The 19,461-nt window shown below is 42.1% G+C and overlaps 2 protein-coding genes and 1 non-coding gene across 10 annotated transcripts in view; 1 reads left to right on the forward strand and 2 right to left on the reverse strand.

The window, feature by feature from the left end:
* brd1a (bromodomain containing 1a) lies at nucleotides 1-18,550 on the reverse strand. 6 transcript variants are annotated; one of them, XM_013271249.2, is made up of 13 exons: nucleotides 18,454-18,550; nucleotides 15,050-16,451; nucleotides 14,781-14,949; nucleotides 14,326-14,457; nucleotides 14,074-14,202; nucleotides 11,343-11,655; nucleotides 10,917-11,237; nucleotides 7,060-7,641; nucleotides 6,505-6,646; nucleotides 6,167-6,300; nucleotides 3,164-3,273; nucleotides 2,596-2,750; nucleotides 1-1,873 (listed from the first exon to the last, which is right to left on the reverse strand). In XM_013271249.2, the coding sequence occupies exons 2-13, from the start codon at nucleotides 16,432-16,434 to the stop codon at nucleotides 1,690-1,692; spliced, it is 3,756 nt and encodes a 1,251-aa protein (XP_013126703.1). In that variant the 5' UTR covers nucleotides 16,435-16,451; nucleotides 18,454-18,550; the 3' UTR covers nucleotides 1-1,689. The 6 variants fall into 6 exon arrangements, with proteins under 6 accessions (XP_013126703.1, XP_005451795.1, XP_019202279.1 ...); XM_005451738.4 differs by lacking the exon at nucleotides 18,454-18,550 and adding an exon at nucleotides 17,668-18,433; XM_019346734.2 differs by lacking the exon at nucleotides 18,454-18,550 and adding an exon at nucleotides 17,320-17,459 and having other exon boundaries at nucleotides 14,793-14,949.
* trnak-cuu (transfer RNA lysine (anticodon CUU)) lies at nucleotides 11,863-11,935 on the reverse strand. Its single transcript has one exon. It is a non-coding gene; the product is annotated as a tRNA-Lys (tRNA).
* The window catches only part of zbed4 (zinc finger, BED-type containing 4), an 8,129-nt gene continuing 6,234 nt past the window's right edge, over nucleotides 17,567-19,461 (forward strand). For 2 of the 3 annotated variants that reach the window (XM_005451743.3, XM_005451745.3), the window contains exon 1: nucleotides 18,530-18,667. The gene's annotated coding sequence lies outside the window, so the exon portion shown is untranslated. Of the gene's footprint in view, nucleotides 17,702-18,529; nucleotides 18,668-19,461 lie in introns of those variants that run through there. The other variant, XM_003445069.5, reaches the window with a different exon arrangement.

Consider the following 19,461-nt stretch of genomic DNA (forward strand, 5'->3'; position numbering starts at 1 on the left):
TTCTTATTTGTATGTTTTATTTTTTGCTTTACTACAAAAAAACAAACAAAAAACAGTCCCAGCAATATTTTTGCATCATCTGATTAAAAAACAAAACAAACAAAAAAGAAAACTACTACAGTTAAATACAAAATGAAATATACCAAAACTACCCAATGCTACCCAGAAATAAAGAAACAAAAATAGGCAAGAGTATAAAATAAAATATCTGGAAGTCTACAACTACAAAAAAAAAGTTAGAAAAAAAGTTACTTAAAAAGGCAAGTATCCACCACAAAATGTGCCACTTTACCACAATCAGCTTGCACATCTTTCCTCAAATATAAAGTAATGCAAATACTTTACAATAAGTTAACGCAGGCACATCTCCCTACGACTACAGCAAAACCAAGTAACAGTCAAATGTATCACATGGAAATACACTTTTTTTCTCCTTTTTTGTTTTGTTTTTGGCAACAGTTTCAACACATCACACAAAGAAATCAATCAAAGACTTCTGGGTAGCAATGTTTTTGTTTTATGTTATTTTCTTGTTTTTCTTTTCTTCTTTTGGTTTCTTGAGAACATATGTTGTGTCCACAACATCACACACTGCCTGTATGAGTTTCAGAGGCTTACAAACTGTATACTATGTATTCAAATCATATAAATATATAATATATATATATATATATATATGTGTGTGTATATATATGAACAAAAATATACTAAAACTATTTGTAATACAAAATGATTTAATGCCAAATGGAAGCTTATGATAGAAACTTCAATAACTTAAAAAAAAAAAATGAAAAAAGGGAATAGGTTGATACTTTTCAGAAACATGACAATTTAGCCCTAATCTCCTTAATACAAAGGCTTTTGCGTTTGTTTTACTTTTTTAATTCTTGTTCACACAGCACTGGCAAAACAGCATTCCCCCTAGTGCCAAGAATGCGTCAAGTATAAATACTAAGAAAACACCTGTACAGTACCGATTCCTGTCAAACCTACAAAATAAGTTAATGTCAGCCAGCTGTACACAGTATTTACATTTACAATACAAATGGAGCTGACTTGAGAATGTAAAGATAACCATAACACCAACACAGGCTTTGGCCACAAATTTGATGCCAGTAAAAAGCCTCTGTGAAAGCATGAAATGTACGATCTCGACCACTTGAGAAGTTTTGCAGCCCACTTTTCTTTTTAGCAAAAGGACGACTGTGGCTGGATGCCAAATTAACGGTTTAAAGTTTAAGTCAGTGTGACAGTTTTCGTTTTACTCCGAGTCTTGACACCACAGACTGATTTGGTAAAAGACTACCAAAAGCGTATGAAATTAATCACTGACACTTTTTTTTTTTGCCTTGAAATGATAAAACGGCAGTCATGGTCGACTAGAGTGAGGGTGGGAAGGTGGGATGACAAAAATAGCAGTCTCTAAGCCTGGAGGTGGTGAGCAGAGATCGACACATTCATTTCAGCAGCAGCCGTATCCCGTCGGGACGTGGTAGGAGTGTGTACGGACAGGAATGGATGAGGAAGAGACACCACCTGTTACAGCAGGTGCCCAGTAAACATTTCAGTCTCCTGCAGAGACAGAGGGGGTCCGGGATGGGTGTGAGGGTGAGGGTAGTCACAAGCTATTTGGTACAGGAGAGGTACAAATCTGTGTGTGTGTTTGTGTGCGAGGGCAGAGAGTCAGAGTCAGTCCACGTCGCTGAGGTCGCTGACTGGCTCATCCTGCACTATGCTCAGGTGGTTCATGGCACGGCTGAAGGCGATCTGGACAGCCTTACGGATGCTGGATGTGCGTCCTTCCATCATTTTAATCTTGTCTATGGTCTTGTCTATCCCCAGAGGAACCATCTTGGATCTAGGAAGCCATTGCCTGTAGGGGAAAGCAACACTAGTGTCACATTATTGGAAAAGCAGCTAGAGGTCAATGTTTCCTATGATTCTTGACAGGAAAATAGCACCCTGCTAACAGGAAAAAGCAGGAGAAAAGCTAAAACCTTAACATGACAAGCAACCATATATATTCTGGGTTTTGTTTATTTATTCATTTATTTATTTATTTTAAAGTAACTGACCACAAAAAAACTCTTAAAAGTGTAATATTTATGGAATACCATAAGCATCTATAATTATTTTCCCCTTCACAAAAAGCTTTAATTATGACAGTTTTATCATTATTAGAAATGTTAATGTCTACACTGGTCCTGTGATATATCAGCAGATATCTTGGTATTTACCAGCATCAGTGGAGACTAATTAGCTGTTGTGTCATATCAACTTTGTGCTTGGTTTATAAAAAAAAAAAAAAAAAAAAAAAAAAAAAAATGTGCTGAAGAGCTGAAAGACTAACACAGGTCAGTTCTGTCTAATATAGAAAATGTTCTTGTAAGAAAGCAGAAAAAATAAATTTTGCAATCAGTGCATCCCAAGTGTACATACAGGAAAGCTAAAAGGTTTTCTGCACGGTAACGGGAGTCATGCCAAAATAAATGTGCGTGTTTAGGAAGGTGTGAGGTTTTGCAGGTTTTTTGTACACTATTTCAATGATCCAACTACCCACTTTACTTACTGATAAATACAGACACTGGCACTCACCAACTGCGCTTGTTGTCGAAGAAGAGGACGAGGTAGAGTTTCTCTTCTGCTTTGTACTGCATCTGTTCTCCAATACGCAGCACGTCCAGGGGGGGCATGGGGATGGAGACCCCATTGTGCTGGCAGCCCACACGTGGCATGTGGGGGTCGATGATCTATTTGCAGTAGGGGAGGTAAAAGGGGGCGTTACAAACACACACACTTATAAAACAAATGCAAAGATATAGCAGAGAGACGATTGCAATTTCTACACACATGCACCTCCACTACCAGCTTGTGCCACTAAGATTTGCTTCTTCATTTGTCCCTTCATGCAAAGCTCAAATTGCTGGTTTACAGAGAAATGCTGCCACCTAGAGGAAAAACTGAATATTTTTACAAGCAGCAATCTGGCCACGTTGCGGCTGAAAACAGCAGCCGTAGTGAAAGGACTGCTTCGTCCTGTGGGATAAAAGTGTCATATATTTGCTATCAGAGTGTCCTCAGACTGGGAAGGAGGCAAAAAAAACGTCAGAATAAAAAGATTAGAGTCAGCGACTGTCATGCTTTCTCTCCCACAAGCACTCACCAAGGCAGGGTAGGAAGGGTATCCACTACATTTGGCCCAAACTAGCTTTAGGGGTTCCAATGCAACAGTTGCAGCACTAGCAGGCATCCAAATATTGCTGTTGCCAACCTCTATGGAAGTGGGAACAACACCAGACAAGTTATGTGTGAGAGTTTAAACACACACAGAAACACATTTCAAAAAAAATAAAGCCATGCTGCAAGTGCCGGGGCACCAAATCAGGGTGGGAAATTAACTTTGGGAGCCACAGTGAGAGGCAGATATTAAAATTTACCAGACACCCTCAGCTGTTAATTAACCAAAAGGGAATTTCAGATGAGGGCCGAGTCTCCAGATGCTGACTGGTTAGATGCCACGGTGGCAGCAGCGTATAAAGACTAGCCAGTCAGTGCCAAAATTCACAAGAACTTGGCTGGTAGCTGTAGTTAATTTCCAACCCTGATTTTATATGTATGTATGAATACCAGGTGTCTGCTGGTTAAATCAAGTTAAACCTCTGGGAGCGCTTTGACACACAGTAGCACAAAAACACCGTTCAGCCACATTATTTAATTTCAGAGACGTTTTGAAACGTACGGGACCAGCAGACAACTGGGAGTATACATAACAATGTTACTTACTAGTCGTACTAAATCAAACAGACTACAATAAATATTTTGTTAATGTTGTTAATATGATCCCATTTTCACATATTTACATTGGATTGTCACGATACACACTGTATATTTTGGTCAAGAAGAAATTTTAACCCTTTAATAATAAGTTAATCATATTTTATGCATGAGTTTTTTTTGTGAAACTTTGAGACATCTATATCATCAGGGTAATTTTTTTTCCTGAGAAGGCTGCAAATTCACATATAATCAACCAGGTCAACGACTCATTTTGAATGTCTTTAAAAAAAAAAATCTATTGTTATTCAGTATAACTTTTTTTGCACTTGACTTAGTAAGAAACAGTTAATAGCCAGGAGGCATGGTCGTCAAGAACAAATAAAAGAAACTCCCTAAATGTAGGCTGTTAAAATAACGTGGACGGTTAACCTGCCGTTGTCTGTCATATGTTTAGTTAAGGGTAACGTTTTAATCTAATAAAAACAGGAATTTTCAAAACTGTTTTGCTTCTCATTCAATTTGGTTTTTTTGCTTTAATCCCATCTGGTTGCAGTTTAACAATAAAAGCTGTCTTTAATATTTGAAATGAATACTATGATCCCCAAACAACAGCTTCCTCAAAAATAAACTTCTCTAAAGGGATCTTAGTTTCTGCTTTCAAGGTAAATGACCTGCTCAGCATTGTTTTCAACATTATTAATCTTTGGCTCTATTCTACAGTGGTCGTGTCCAAATTCATGGGCTGCATCCTCCTGAGGACCCGGCCTTTGCGGTCTATGTGGGCCGGGTCCTCAGAAGGTTGGGTAGGCCGGAAGTAAACGGCTGTGGAATTAGACGGTCTAGCCTTCTGATTAGCGTCACCGCTGTCTCGGTGGAGTTTAATAAATTCAGCCGTCTGCTCCTTGCTATCTAAAATATAACAGGACACTGGCGTAAATTCTCGACCGTCTCACACTTCTGTTTAATCAGTTTTCTGTTTGACGTTTTTTTAGCTGTTTGAAAACCACCCGGGGGATTAATAAAGTTTTATTTTATCTAATCTAATCTAATAACTTTAATCTCAGCCAAACCGATTTACTCATGAACAAATAAAACACTGAAAAAAGCCAAACAATAACATTTTTAGGTTGTCTAAGTGACTTATATATTACGTTTAACCTGAGTAGCGAAAGTCGGCGGTGATCTGAAAATGATGTGCCGGGAGTTGTGCCGTTCTCGGCGGCTTCAGTGACCCTCGAGTTCCCGGCTAGCTATCGAGCTGGTGGATAACAGACGTCTCCGAAAACATCGAAGCACTTTTGGAAATATGCGATATCTTGATAAACTGAGCAGATATTTCAAGTTTACACACCCACATTCTCGCCTGAAAATATGTTAAAAGTTTATTTTGTGACCTAGAAAGATTAATAAGAGTAATTTTAAAACTTAGTAGTGGCCGCCATTGTTGGAAACTGGAGTTTGGCTGGGCCGCGCTATGAATTCTGGGATATGGTGGGCCACGAATGACACAACCGACCCATCCTTCAAATTCGGGGAAAAGGAGGACGCATTTGTGGGCTGCATTCGGAGGAGTCTATGAATTTGGACAGCCTTCGGCGCGTCGCTGTGACGTAATCGGTCTACAAATGCGGCCTCAGGAGGATGCAGCCCATGAATTTGGACACGACCAGTGTGTCTTTTGTCATGTCTCCCTCCCCTCACCACAAACCGTTCACAGCAGCCTGGACCTGCCAGAGGTTTCTTCCTGTTAAAAACAAGTCTTTTTTCTTCCCACTGTCACCAAGTGCTTTGCTCAAAGGGGGCCGTCTGATTCTTGGAGTTTTCTTTGTATAACTTAGAGCAGAGGTGGGGGAAATCCAGGCCTCAAGGGCCACTGTCCTGCAGGTTTTAGATGTGTCCTTGATCCAACACAGCTGATTTAAATGCCTACATTACCTCCTCAACATGTCTCGAAGTTCTCCAGAGGCCTGGTAATGACCTAATCATTTGATTCAGGTGTGTTGACCCAGGGTGAGGTCTAAAACCTGTAAGACACCGGCCACTGAGGACTGGAGTTCCCCACCCCTGACTTAGAGGATATTTATCTTACAATAAAGCGCTGAACAGAATTGAAAAGACTGATAATAACCAAGTTTAAAGACAACTCGTAAAATCTGTTTACACCCTAAAGTTGTTTAAAAAAAAAGAAAAAGTTTCCTCTCTATTATTATCCTTGTATTTACCACAAAAACCCAGTTTCACTATGGTTTTAATCGATTTTGTTTGCAGGACTGAGTAAGTTAATAAGTATATTACAATTTAAAATAGTTATTATTTGTATTTCTGTGAAAGATGTCTACCCACTCCCCACACATGCATTTAAATTCTTTTGACAATCTGGTCACGTTACCAGCAGCGATTCGTGCAGCTTTTGCAAAATTCCCAGTTTCGATGCAGGCGATTAATTCGCTCTTATCATCCACAGTGTTTCTCCGGACTAAGGCAGGTTTTCCCTTCCCACATTTTGGAAGACTGAGAATGGTGCTAAAAGCAAAACACAAGAAAAACACAGCACAAAGTCAACTTTCAAAAATATCAGGTGGCACGCATGCTTTGATAATATAGATCAGATACACAGCTGCCTAAACAGGCAAACTGCCTGCAGCAGGCCTGTGTTACATTATCTGCTGCTTCTTCATTTCTATTCAGCTGCAGATTATCGATGGGGAGGGGAACAAAAATTTTTACCTGGTGCTTCCCTGCAGACTGCTACATGAGGATATGGATGACTCAGAGGCGCAGCGTCTTCGAGGCTCCACAGGTCTACTAGTTCTGCTGGTTTCTTCTACTTTTTTCTGCTCCTCGACCTGAAGAGCACCACTTGGCAGGCCTAAAAGAAGCAGAGCAGCGAATTCAAAAAATATTAGACTGAGATCCAAAGGCCACAATCTTTAACCCAGCCACTCCTGTCAAATATCGATGATCAAGCTACAGATTGTTAAGCCATTCTCTGATTTAACCCAACAGATGAAAAGGAGTAAACAAGGGTTGTTAATTAGGACTGACTTAGATGACTTTTGTGACAACTCTCTGCATTGCTTGTGATGGTAGATTAAGACGTTGGAGGTATAGCTCAATATTAATGTAGTAATTTAATCAGAACCTTTCTATTTCTTAAATACCAGAACACAAAAGCAGAATTTACCCCATGTAAGAACTTTAAAACAAGAGACTATATGAGAATCAATCAATGTTTATTTAAAATCCTGTGTTTTCAGAGGACTTCCTCAGTAAACTTCTCACCAGTGTCGAGTCGTTTAACTGGAGACTCGCCCGACTCTTCACGCTCTTCCTCTCCACCCTCCTCCTCTGCATCCCTGCTGCCGCTGTGCTTCCTCTTCTTGCCATGAAGCAGAGTCTCCAGCCTGGGTATGACCACTGACAGGAAGGACTTGGAACCTAGCTGTGAGTCATCTTCATCTTGCTCCTCCTCGCCCTCTTTTCCGTCAGTCCTGTCGGACTCTTCGTCTCCGCTCCTGGGTAGCTTCTGCGGGCTGGCTGCCTTCGACTTGCGGAAGAGAACGGCGGTTCTGCGGTTAACCGCGCCTGTGGGCTCTGCGAGGGTCGACGTTGCCACCACGCTCACATCACCTTCTAACAACGGGTCCTGGAGGCTGTTGTGTGCATGGCCATTGAGGCATGCGGGAGAGGAGAGCAGGTCTGGTATTTCCCCATCCAGCTTGGCTCGCTTGCCGTGAACCTTGTCTTCACAGTCAGGGGCGGCATCTATTGGTTTTAGGGTGGGGGGTTCGGGATCTGTGTCTGAGTGGATGAGGGGAGGAATGGTATCCGATGGCTCCAGTTTTGGAGGAAGAGACTTATCTCCTGTGAAACAATAAACAGTGGTGAGCTTTGTCATCACACAGGGTTCTAACAGTGTAGTGGTAGCTCAGTCGCCTGCCAGGCTTAAGTGAACCACTAAGCACAGTGGATTTCTTTTAAAGACCAAAGCAACTACTATTTAGTTAGCTACTGTACAGGTCTCTCTGTGTCTCTCCTCCTGGGTGCAGGACTGTTCTGGCTGAGGCACTGCACAATTACCAATTAGCATTACAGTGATGGAGAGCTGCACATGAGTCAAATACAAAATTAAACTATATGAACCACTAGCGCTTCCCAGTGCTGCAGCAGCAGACGGGTCTAACAGTATTCGTTGTGGAAAAATGATTTTAAACATCTAAGTTTTATACTTTACATATTTAATGTAAAGGAATGCTAAATTACTAACCACTGACACAATGAGTTCAACATACAGTCCCACGTGTATAAATACTGTTTGAAGCCCACACCATCTTATAAAAAAACAAAATGTAATCCTAAAGTGTCCATGACAGAGACCTTTCACTAACAATAATTTGCTGCAGTGCCCACACTTTCTCCTTGTGTTTGCACAAATGCTGATGTTGCACATTATTATATGACCTTGTGTTTATCATACAAGTAAAACAAGCAGTGTTTAGCATAAACAGGGTCATCTTTATTAAAAAAAGAAAATGAACAATGAATTTTTCCTTTGCACTAGCACATTGTAATGCCATCTTTGAATTGCAAACTCTTAATTTCAATAAGTGGCTTTAAGCTTGAGGAAGCCACTGCAGTCACACTCTGTGTGTGCGTGTGCATGTGTGCGTGCGTCACCACGTCAAAAGATGCTGCTGGTGATGCTGGAAGGTTATTTTTTCATAGATGTGGACAATGCCACTTCCTCAGACCCATTCAGGGATGAGTTCCAAGAGGGAACACACGAGTGTTTTCAGGATTTAGCAATAACACCTTTTATCTGATGCTAAAGCACAACCACCACTGACAAGTAAACCTCGAGTTGTTCTGATTTGGTTCAGCGAGTCGGAATAAAGACTTCACAAATCGCTTTGTGTATCAGAAAGCTCTTTGAACAATTCTAGTTTTAAAGTTTAGCCATCCTTTACAGAGTATAGATCAAAGCTAGTGAGTTTTGTTTTTCACACATCTATAGTTTTTTTTCACCCGCCTGTGAAACTCTTCCTGAATAAAAATGAAACAATACTGTATTTTTATACATTTCGTTTCTACAGTCAGACTCGTGGGAGTCTGCAGTAATTATTTAGTGGTTTTTTTCATATTGTTTATTTATCAAAATATACACTCATGGTGTGCTTAAAGCAAGGAACATTTCTGTGACTGAAATTAGAGGGGAGAGGGTGCAAACGTCTGAGCATCTTTTTTCTCTCCTTACATTCAGGTCAATTTTTATGCACCAATTTGTGGCTTTTCTGCTTCAGTCTTTTTGGTCACATGTTCCAAAACCCTGGACTTTAATAGCTTGTATGTGTTTCTTCGAGATTCCTGGTCATGTTCAAAGACGTTTAGTATAGTAACAAAATCCTAATCACATGTTTCAGATATTATTTTACAATTAGTGAGCAAATAAGGCAAGAACCAATCCAAGTTTGAAAAATATCACCTAATAGATAGCTTTGTTGTATTTGAATGTTTTATCATGGATACCTATGATTATACAAAGCACATACAAATGTTATTATTAAATGAGTAGGGAATATTGGTCTCCTGTGGCTGTAAACATACATAGTTAGCCATCATCTTGCCTCATGACAGACTGTTTTTGGGACCAAATTTCTGAAAAATGCAACAACACATGTGTTTTAGTATTATAGGTAGCAGTGTATGTATCAAGCCTGCAGTTCTCCTAGGAAATGACAGGGGCCGCCTACATCTTTAAGGATTCTAACCTAGCCTCACAAAATTAAGAGGGAGGAGGACACCCACAAATAGTGTAGATACCACAATAGCTCCACTCCAATTTGCTGATAACAAAGACAGTAAGAGTCGGGTATGAAAATATTATTCTTGTTGTCCATTTTGTTTGTTATAGTGAAATCGGCTTTGTTCCATAGGCTGAAATGTTTGCAATACCTAACAATAGTTTTTGTTGGGTTTTTTTGCAGCCACGTGACCGCGAGCCATGTGATGTTCAATTGTCTGCCATTTCGATGAGTGTGACAGTGTAGTGACAGAGAATAAAGTGTCTGTTACACAGAGTAGTCTGCTGCATGACCATCTGGCAGCCACTGGTCGCTAGGAAAAACATGTACTCTGTGACCAAGTGGGAGAAAGCCTCCTTGGGATTGTTTTGCTCACTTACAGATATCTGCATTTACCTGCCACTAGCAGGAAATATGCAGACTTGTCTGAGAATGCTAGTCACACACTGAGTGATAGTGAAGCTGTAAAAGAAGTTTGCCTTCAAAGTAAAAGCTGTGTCTCAGGGCTGCAGCCAACACGTGCAACAGAAACTTCCTTTCTGGTTTGTGTGACATTTTTTAGTATCTCTCAGCTAGTAGTTAAAGAATGTTTGCAGACAAGGGCACATCTTCCTACAGGTGACTGGAACAAAGCAACCACATGGAGGATGACTGTATGTTTGGGGATGTGTAAACATCCTCCAATTTTACCCAGCAGCAGACAGCATCCTCCAGGAACCCACCAACCAGTCAGGGAATGCATGTTTTACCTTTGTGGTTGCATCACATCCAATACTAATTAAACAGTCTGTCACCAACATGTCAGTGATTTAACACAACTAATTACTACTCATTTTGATACTGATTACTACATTACTACACTTCTGGTATTGTAACCTCTCTACTAGAAATATATCTATTTATCTGTCCATTTGTAAATTTGAAACAGCTTCCTGGGTGGAAAAATTACCAAATTTTACTCTAAACTTGTGTTAAACATTAATATAAAGTAGCTACTTGTTAGAAAATAATATAATAATCAAAATGCTCTAAGAGCTTTCACCTCATCAACATAGTATACAATTTACAAGCGTCATCATATCTGACAGAAATGCTCACTTCCATATAAACAGAGCAGGTTTCATAATCATTCTTTAAACTGTGATATTGTGATTTTCCCGTCCTCCCGACATGCTTTATAGAGAGAACATCATGGGACTTTCTGGTTGTGGTTAGGCTAGGTTAAGACTTAGGTCTGACCTTTGACCTGTACTCGTGATTCTCTTTACAATCGCAGAGACTGTAACGACCAGTGGGTCAAGCAGAAAACCAACTTCAAAATAAAGCATTCACACATACCGTCATCCTCGGAGAAGTGCCCATTGGGCTTCAGTCTTTCTTCCTTAGCTGTAACCAGCTCTGCGAGGGAGGGAGCTGTTGAAAACAATGCTGAAGCTGTTGGAGATGACGAGGAAGAACAGTGGTGGTGAGAGGGTAGAACTCTCTTCAGGCTCATTTCGTTGCGCACATCATTGATGGTCTTTTTCAGCAACTTGAGCCGCTTGCTGCGGGAAGGGCTGGACTTCATGGCACAGGTGAGATCAAACTTCTCAAGTAGCTGCTGCAGCTGCTTGTCCAGAGGCAGCTGCTCCCGATTAGCTGGTACTAGTAAACGGTCCACTAAGAAGAGAATTAAAACAAAAAACAAACAAGGAATCATCAGAAGATAGATTGACCACAACTACTTTATAACTAGTTATTCAGAGAGGCGTGCTCTTCCCTTACCATCCTCCCAAGAAAACGATGGTGGTGCTTTGACTTCCGGAGCATCTGCAAAATGCATGCCGCTCTCCGTGTCAAAGCCGATTTTCTCTGCATCTCGACGGGCCTTTCTGAGCAAGGACCCACCCTGGTCTCGGAGTCGCACAGCAGCCCGATAGAAGTAGGTGTCCTTTGAGTTATATTTCATACAATTTTCAATAATGAGGTTAAAGTCATCCTCAAATTGATCAAAGTTGTTGTAGCCTTGGGCATCGATGCGTTTCCGCATGGTGGAAAAGTCCATCGGGTGTTTGATGTGGTCGAGATAATCAGGCACCTACAAGAAAGCATCAGAAATATGAATATTTTGTAAATTACTTTTAATAATGTTTTTTTTAAAAATTAAGCAATGTTTGAACTTGGCTTTTTAAATTAAAGATTCTTGACAGCAATTCAACCATGTAGAAATTCCACCCACTGTCCAATAACAGAGTCTATTCCAAGAATCAGGAACCTACTCTAACAGATTCAAGATCAAAAGCTGCGCCCAACGTGGGGCTCGAACCCACGACCCTGAGATTAAGAGTCTCATGCTCTACCGACTGAGCTAGCCGGGCTTATGAAGAAGAGCACCCTTCACCTCCAAAGCCTCCCGACCATGCAGCAGACCATGAGCTCTTGTTACACATTCACCCTAACAGGAAGTCACATTGCTTAACACTTTTACAGGATGGGGGGTGGGGTGGAGTAATGTCTAACATGAGTCACAGAGATCAGAACATGTGACTGGAGCAAGCAGTTGAGCGCTGGTTGCTTGCGTTAAGCTTCTAACAAATGTGTAAGGAAACGCAGAATAGAAAATTTTTAGTAATTTTTTTTTTTCTAAAGTCTTATTTTGTGTGTTGATGATTTATAGTCAAGATGTTCACAGACATAAAATTTACTTTACCAGAGTACAAAAGTAGTTCTAATTGACTTCCACAAATAATTTATGTCAGTGTTACCATTTCTGGTACACTTATCTGACAGTCAGAAAAAGGAACTAAAGGCAAAACACAAGGAAAGGTGTAGAAATCTGAACCAATAAGCCAAGTTTGAAGCTTTGTCGAACAGCATGGCAGCTAAAGTGCATATGGTAACTGGCCTGTATTTGTATAGCGCAGGGGTGGGCAATTCCAGGCCCCGAGGGCCGGTCTCCCTGCAGGTTTTAGATGTGTCCTTGAACCAACACAGCTGATTTAAATGGCTAAATTAGCTCCTCAACATGTCCTGAAGTTCTCCAGAGGCCTGGTAACGAACTAATCATGTGATTCAGGTGAGATCTAAAGATCTAAAACCTGCAGGACACCGGCCCTCGGGGCCTGGAATTGCCCACCCCTGGTATAGCGCTGAACTAGTCCCTATGGACCCCAAAGCGCTTTACACAACCAGTCATCCACCCATTCACACACACATTCACACACTGGTGATGGTAACCTACATTGTAGCCACAGCCACCCTGGGGCGCACTGACAGAGGCGAGGCTGCCGGACACTGGCGCCACCGGGCCCTCTGACCACCACCAGTGTCTTGCCCAAGGACACAACGACCGAGACTGTCCAAGCCGGGGCTCGACCCGGCAACCTTCCGATTACAAGGCGAACTCCCAACTCTTGAGCCACGATCGCCCCATATATTTTTTTATTTTTGTTTTTCTTTAATGGACCCACTATGATCGCTTCTAAATCCATGGCATTATTCTTCAGCTCAACTAGATTCACAGTTAAGAGCAACCAATATTTATCATTAAGATGGATCTTGGTGCAGCTGCTAGGTTCTAACTCCCAGCTCCCTGCCCCCCTGACTTAAAGCCAGTTTTCGTGTTATTGGCTGCCCCTCACAGACAAAATGTCTAGATGGCAGGCTGATGGGGCTGCTGTGCTCACACCCTGATTGATGTACCTGGGATTTACTATATGCCCTATCCATGATATTATAAACATTCCATGGTGAGAAAATGTCTAAAATTGTCAGTTTTAAGCAGTCTGAAGCCTGAGTAACTGTCTCACTTTCTCACACAAGTCTAATATGAGCTGCCACAATTGTAACTATATATAGCAGACAAACTACAATAAGCCCTCTTTATAGCCAAATTTTACAGTTCTTTTGACCAATAGTCTTCTGGCATCTTAACTCCCTCTGTTCTCTTTTCTTTCCCTTTAGCTTCAACAAGTTGCAGCAGATGGCTGCCACTCCCTGAGCCTGGCTCTGTCAGAGGTTTCTTCCTTTTAAAAAGGAGTTTTTCCTTCCTACTGTCACCAAGTGCTTGCTCATAGGGAGTTGTCAGATTGTTGTGGTTTCCCTCTAACATTGTAGGATCTTCATCCTACAATACAAAATGCCTTGAGGCAGCAGCTTTTGTGATTTCGTGCTATATAAATCTCAACCGGCACACACCTTAACTATCTGTCTGTCAGGGTGTTGCCAGATATTACAGTTGTTCCTACAAGCATGTCAGCACTTTTTCTTATCTACTATTCTTCTTCAAGGAGCTGGCATAATGATATATGGCACATCCCATGTGTTATTCTGTGTATGAATTGTATGTGTCATTAGTGAAAACACAGTAAGGAACTTGGCAGAAACAAGGCAGAGCCAGAAAGAAGCCTACAGTTTTAAACTTCTGCACAGAATAATTAACAGTACTACAGTGTGAATTAAAGTACAATCATAGATAGAATAGATGGAAAGTGTTTGAATATCTGCTGCATATCACCTCAGTGACATCGACAGGCTGGGTGAAGATCCTGGCCTGATCTTTTGCCTGGAGCTGGTCCAAGAGGGCTCTGAGCAAAATGCTAAATGGTGTTAACTGCATCTCTAGAAGCGTCTCCTGCAGTTTAATCTACAAGAAAACACAAAAGATAACAGTGAGCATCATCACATTTCTGTTTTGTTTGAACTTTTTCTCTAAGATAGTAAGACAAGCACAACTCTGCCCAACCATGCATCACTCCCCTATCCTGACCTCTTCCCGCTTGAGCTTCTCCCTCTTGCGAATTAGTTCCAGCAGCAGTCTGGCTCTCTCTAGGTCATGTCGGAGGCGGTGCCATTCCTTCAGCTGTTCCTTAAGTGCCCTGCTTTCCTCTTCATTCTGCCTCTGGGGAACGCATGGAAATAAAAAAAAAAAACATAAGACACATTAAAGAACTGAACACCGGAAAATTATGAACTTGCACAAATTCTCAACAAACAAATGCTACTTCTTTCATTTGGCACATAAGATGCCCATTTCACAACAAACTGCTATTGATTTACACAGCATGGTCAAAAATCTCATTAACACAAGCAGTAAAGTATTGAACGAAAACATTAAATTGTAACAATAGCATAATTTATGACTGTGCAAATAATGAGACAACATATTTGAAAACCTTGGAAAAAAGATAAATGAAGGCTACAAGTCTTGTGCGCTTAACTGACAGAGGAACAAACCGGTTGCACATTCTTCTGTGACTGCAGTCTTGTCTGAAGGCGTCTGATGAGGGGCAGCCCATTCCTGGACTGCCTTTTCAGTCTCCAGTAACTGAGGACCAGCTCTACAAAGACTTTCTTCTTCTGTATTGATACTTGATTCAGAATGGTTTGTAACCTAGAGGGATGAAAATTAGGGATTTTAGAAGACAAAAAGTATTTCCCACTGAAGTACAAGGTTGAAAAAAGAAAAAAAAAAAAAGTGTACCGAAATATACCTGTGAGCAGGAAAAGTAGGCACAGTAGCAGGTGGTACAGCTTCACTTTCCACTTCAGGCTCGGGCTTCTTGCTCTTACTCTTCTGTTTCTGTTTTCCTTTTGACTGTCCTTTGCCCTTGTCCCCCTTCTTACAAAGTCCATTTCTGAGTTTGGAATCATCATAGATGGCAAGAGGTCTCCTCACGCACCCGTTAGGTGTGTGGGCTCCACAGTACGCCGTCTTTTTCACAGAGAAGGTGGGCTCTCCTGTTTCTGTCACCTCTTTGATCGGCTCCATCTTCATGAAGAGACCAGCCTTTTGGGCACAGCTGACATGGAAGGCAGTGTAACAGTTGGCTTTGTGGCACTGGATGCAAGCGCCAACCCCTTTCTCCTTGCAGAGATAGCAGGTGAGCTTCCAGCGCGCTGGAGGAATGTGGCTGATGCCGTCGATGGGCTCAATGAATGTGGTATTGGAGAAGCCCACCTCTGGGACCCAGAGGGCACAGACTACATGGCCCCAGCGGTCATCATCAGTCTTTTTTACTGCTCCGCCCTTGTTAGGGCAAAGGATGCACTCTGCTGGCTGAGTCGGCAACTGAAGGCAGTGTCTGCAGTGCCACTGACCCTCGGGAATGTAGGGCACTCCGTAACACTCTTGGTGTACGGCCACGTTGCACATGTCACAAAACAGGATCGCGTTGCTGTTGTGACACTCTCCATCCATGCAGATGCAGCAGACAGCATCATCATCGATAGGAGCTTGCCTTTCGCTCCCTTTGTCCAGACTCTCCAGGTACAATTCTTTCTCAAAGCGATCAATAAGGAACTCAAAAACATTGTGAGACACCTGACTAACCCCTTCACTTCGTCGTTTTTCATTGACCAAATCCAGCCAGGCGTAATCCTCTTCATCCATGTCATACTCTGTTTCCTCATCTAGTTCTTCCTCCGTCTTATCTATGTATTTATAAAAGGCAGATGGGCGTTTAGGAACAGCTGGAAGATTATATTCTACAGTTCGGAATTTAGGCTCTGGAAGTTTTGGGCTAGCGTGGCTACCAGCGTGGTGTCCACCTCCCTCTACATGGCCTGCGATGGCAAGTGCGGCATTCTTCTTCTCCTTGTTTTTCAGTCTCACTGACCTCAGGAGGACCTGCTGCTTCGATTTTTCCGCATTCTCCTTATTGCTGGTGCACTCCATTATCTCTTGCACCATGGGGTCATCATCCGAGATCACGTCCAGCTTGTCATATATGCTGAGCCGGTGGATGCGGCCATCGAGTTCGAACTCTACCATGCGCTGCGCCTGGGCATAGGTCAAGATCTGCTTGTTGGGCGAGGGCTTGATAGGAGATGGCGGCCTCTGCACCGCAACCCGGTGCTGCCGAGCCTTCTTCTTCATCTTGACGCTCCGTGTTGCTGTGGAGATACATGATAGCGGTTAGAAATGTGTATGCGATGCTTGGAAGCATCTCAGTTGAATTTTCAAATAAAGGTCATAATAGTTACATTAGAAAATTAGGCTATTTACCTAATCACAGTAAAATACAATAATGTCACTGCAAACTTAAAGACAGACTTAATTCCCTGATACAGCTTCTTTTATGCTCAACACTGCGACGAAACTAAAGTGTAAACACGCAAATAAGATGTCTGGTAAAAATAAGTGTACCTGTTTAACTGACAAGCAACACCTTCTTATTCCAACTTATGTCTTTTAAATCAGAACACGGGAAAAAAAGTTCAACACTTTGCGGGTTAAATGTATTAAAAAGTACTTTAACAGAGTTTTGGTGACTAAGAGGGCAAAAGAAACCTCCAGTTTTCACCGATGTCCCTGCCCCCAAAAAACACAGATTAGCTGTGTTGTGAATTACAACATAGCAGCCAGTTTTTACGTTACAATTTTGTCAATGAGTCCATGCATTTAAATTGGGGAGGGAGGCGGTTACACGGGGCAATATGGGAGCGCAGGAGTGAGCACTTGCCCATTTGCTGCAGAGGTGTAACGCCTTTTCAGCAAGGACTCGCAGCCAAAGTGGCCAAGGTGCTAACAATAACATTAGCTAGCCAGCTAACTAGCAGACGGCGCTAACCGTCCGCTAAACGGGGCGAATGGCGTAAAAAAAAAACAAACAAAAAAAACAATAGCCCTTAAAAGGCGCACAATAGCTACAATAGCTAGTTAAGCCTAACATATTTTTTTTTTTGCATTTGCATTTGCACAACATGTCCCCCTTTCGCCAACGCACCGACCACAGCATAGCAAATAAAACCCAGCACATACCTCAAATTCACGAGCAGTTTTGCTAGCCAGCAGTCCTACAAAGCAATGGCTACACGGCCTACTAAGTGGCGCTAATTCCGGGCACAATGTTCTCATCCAACGGGCGATACGGGGCTCTTTTCAGTTGCTAATAAAAGAGGAAGAGGCCGCTTTGTGCCTTGAAGTTTCGATATTAAACTCTACACAAAGCACACAAGTATTTGCTGTGTGGGCCATTCACAGGCTAGAGTCACTCGCTAGCCACAGTCGAGCAGAGGCAAATAGCAGTAAGAGAAGCAGCAGCCGCACGAACGGATCATCCCCCAACACAACAATGCGTTTCAGCAGACAACTCCCACCCGTACGCACCGGTCTACGTGTGACGCTGGAGGTCATGTCTGTGGTGAGTCGTAGATTTCACACAAAAGCCCATCTGTCACACAATCAGTGCGTTGCCTTTTGTAATAACCATACTAGCCTTGCAAAGACAAAGCTGCAAACCTAACAAAGCGCGAATACGGACAGTAGCGCTGTGTAAGGAAAGCTGAGACATGTCTGTTTTGACTCTGAGGGCCGTGGCTATCAAGTCATAAGAGCAGCGGATAAGAAGACTTTCAGAGTGTCATGCCTGTCTGTCATGCTCTGGCGTTATTATTTGCTCTTGTAGTAATAGAGGACAGGTTGGAGGACACAAGCAGAACAACATGCCCCACCCCAGTGACCGGTCCGCTGGGCCCAGACGTCTTTTTTAAGGGCAAGAACCCCCCTCGGTGTAGCGCAGTTATAATTTGCATTGATTAAAATCTTTTGCATTTACTTTTTCATTTGGACCCCAACGTGGCGCTCCAGACCGTGAACGCAACACACGCGAAAAGTTATTAATTAACTGATTTATTATTTCACAATAACAAATGAATGTGTTACTTTTTTTCCTGTTACACCTGCACCATACGTAAATTTCTAAAAATCGAATAATTTTAATTTCTGTGAAAATAGGTTATTAGGTGGTGTAAATGGGTCGACAAGTTAACTGAATATGCAAATGAAGTCACTGAATCTATCATTAGAACGGACTAGTTAAACATTTCAGTTTATAATTAGTAAAAAGTCAAAGTAAAACACCGTGTTATGTAACTTAATACTGAAATTTATTACCCCCTTCGCCATACTGGAGACCCAGTGCCCGGTGACATCATTAAAACCTGTTCCTTCCGTCCGTCGCTGTGTGGAGCTGCTTCGGCCGAACGCGAACTGCTAGCAAACCAGGAGACAAAAGCAACAAAAGTGAACCCCCCTCCGGATCAATCAAATGTGTCATATTTAACCGTTTAGGAACCGAAACCCAGTGAACAAGTCGCCGTACTTAACAGTAAGTATACCGAACTCGTGTGTGTGTGTGAAAGGGGCTGAATGTGGTGAGGACGTCGAGGTGAGTCTAGATCTGATTCGGATCCCGTGTGGTTCGTGTGTCGCCACGGCTGGGTTCTGCCTCGCCAGGTTAGCTAGTGTGTCCTGTGTGTGGCCTAGCTGGCAGCTAACCAGCTAGCAGTCATGGTGTGGTCCGAAATGTGCTGAACGTGTTCCTCGGGGTAATGCAAGGCTAATAAGATAGTTGTAAATGCTGTTATTTTTTTGTGATACAAATCCACGCCACCCAAGTGTTGTGTCTGCGTGGTTTTTTGTCTGTTATTAGCCTTGCGGCTAAGCCAGTTAGCACCAGGATAGCCACCGTGGTGTTTACTGATGATGTAGCTTAACTGCCAGTAATGTTTGTTATAGAACATATTGGCATATATTGGTGGTGCAAGTTTAATGGTAAGTGTGACTTTTGGTTCGTTGGGGGTTGAGTCGAAAGCCGGTGTGTAAATACCCATTTACAAGTTCTCTGCTAAGAGAAGATGCAGGCTAGTTAGCGTTGGCTATTTCTGCTGTCCTCTCGCATCTTCCTGACTAGCGCTTTAGCCAAACCCGGAAAACTGGTTTGCCACTGCTCACGTAGAAAAACACTTGGTTATTTTGTTACATTTAAAAGCCCCATCTTGTACTAGTATTTAGTTTTAAAGTTGGCTGTTTTGGAGCACATTTTAATGTGTGATTGATATCTGATTTAAATGTGAATTTTAGATTTTTTTTTCTCTTTTTTTGTTTGTTTAAAATAACCAG

The sequence above is a fragment of the Oreochromis niloticus genome, linkage group LG17, assembly GCF_001858045.2.
Source record: "Oreochromis niloticus isolate F11D_XX linkage group LG17, O_niloticus_UMD_NMBU, whole genome shotgun sequence".
Taxonomy (NCBI): domain Eukaryota; kingdom Metazoa; phylum Chordata; class Actinopteri; order Cichliformes; family Cichlidae; genus Oreochromis; species Oreochromis niloticus.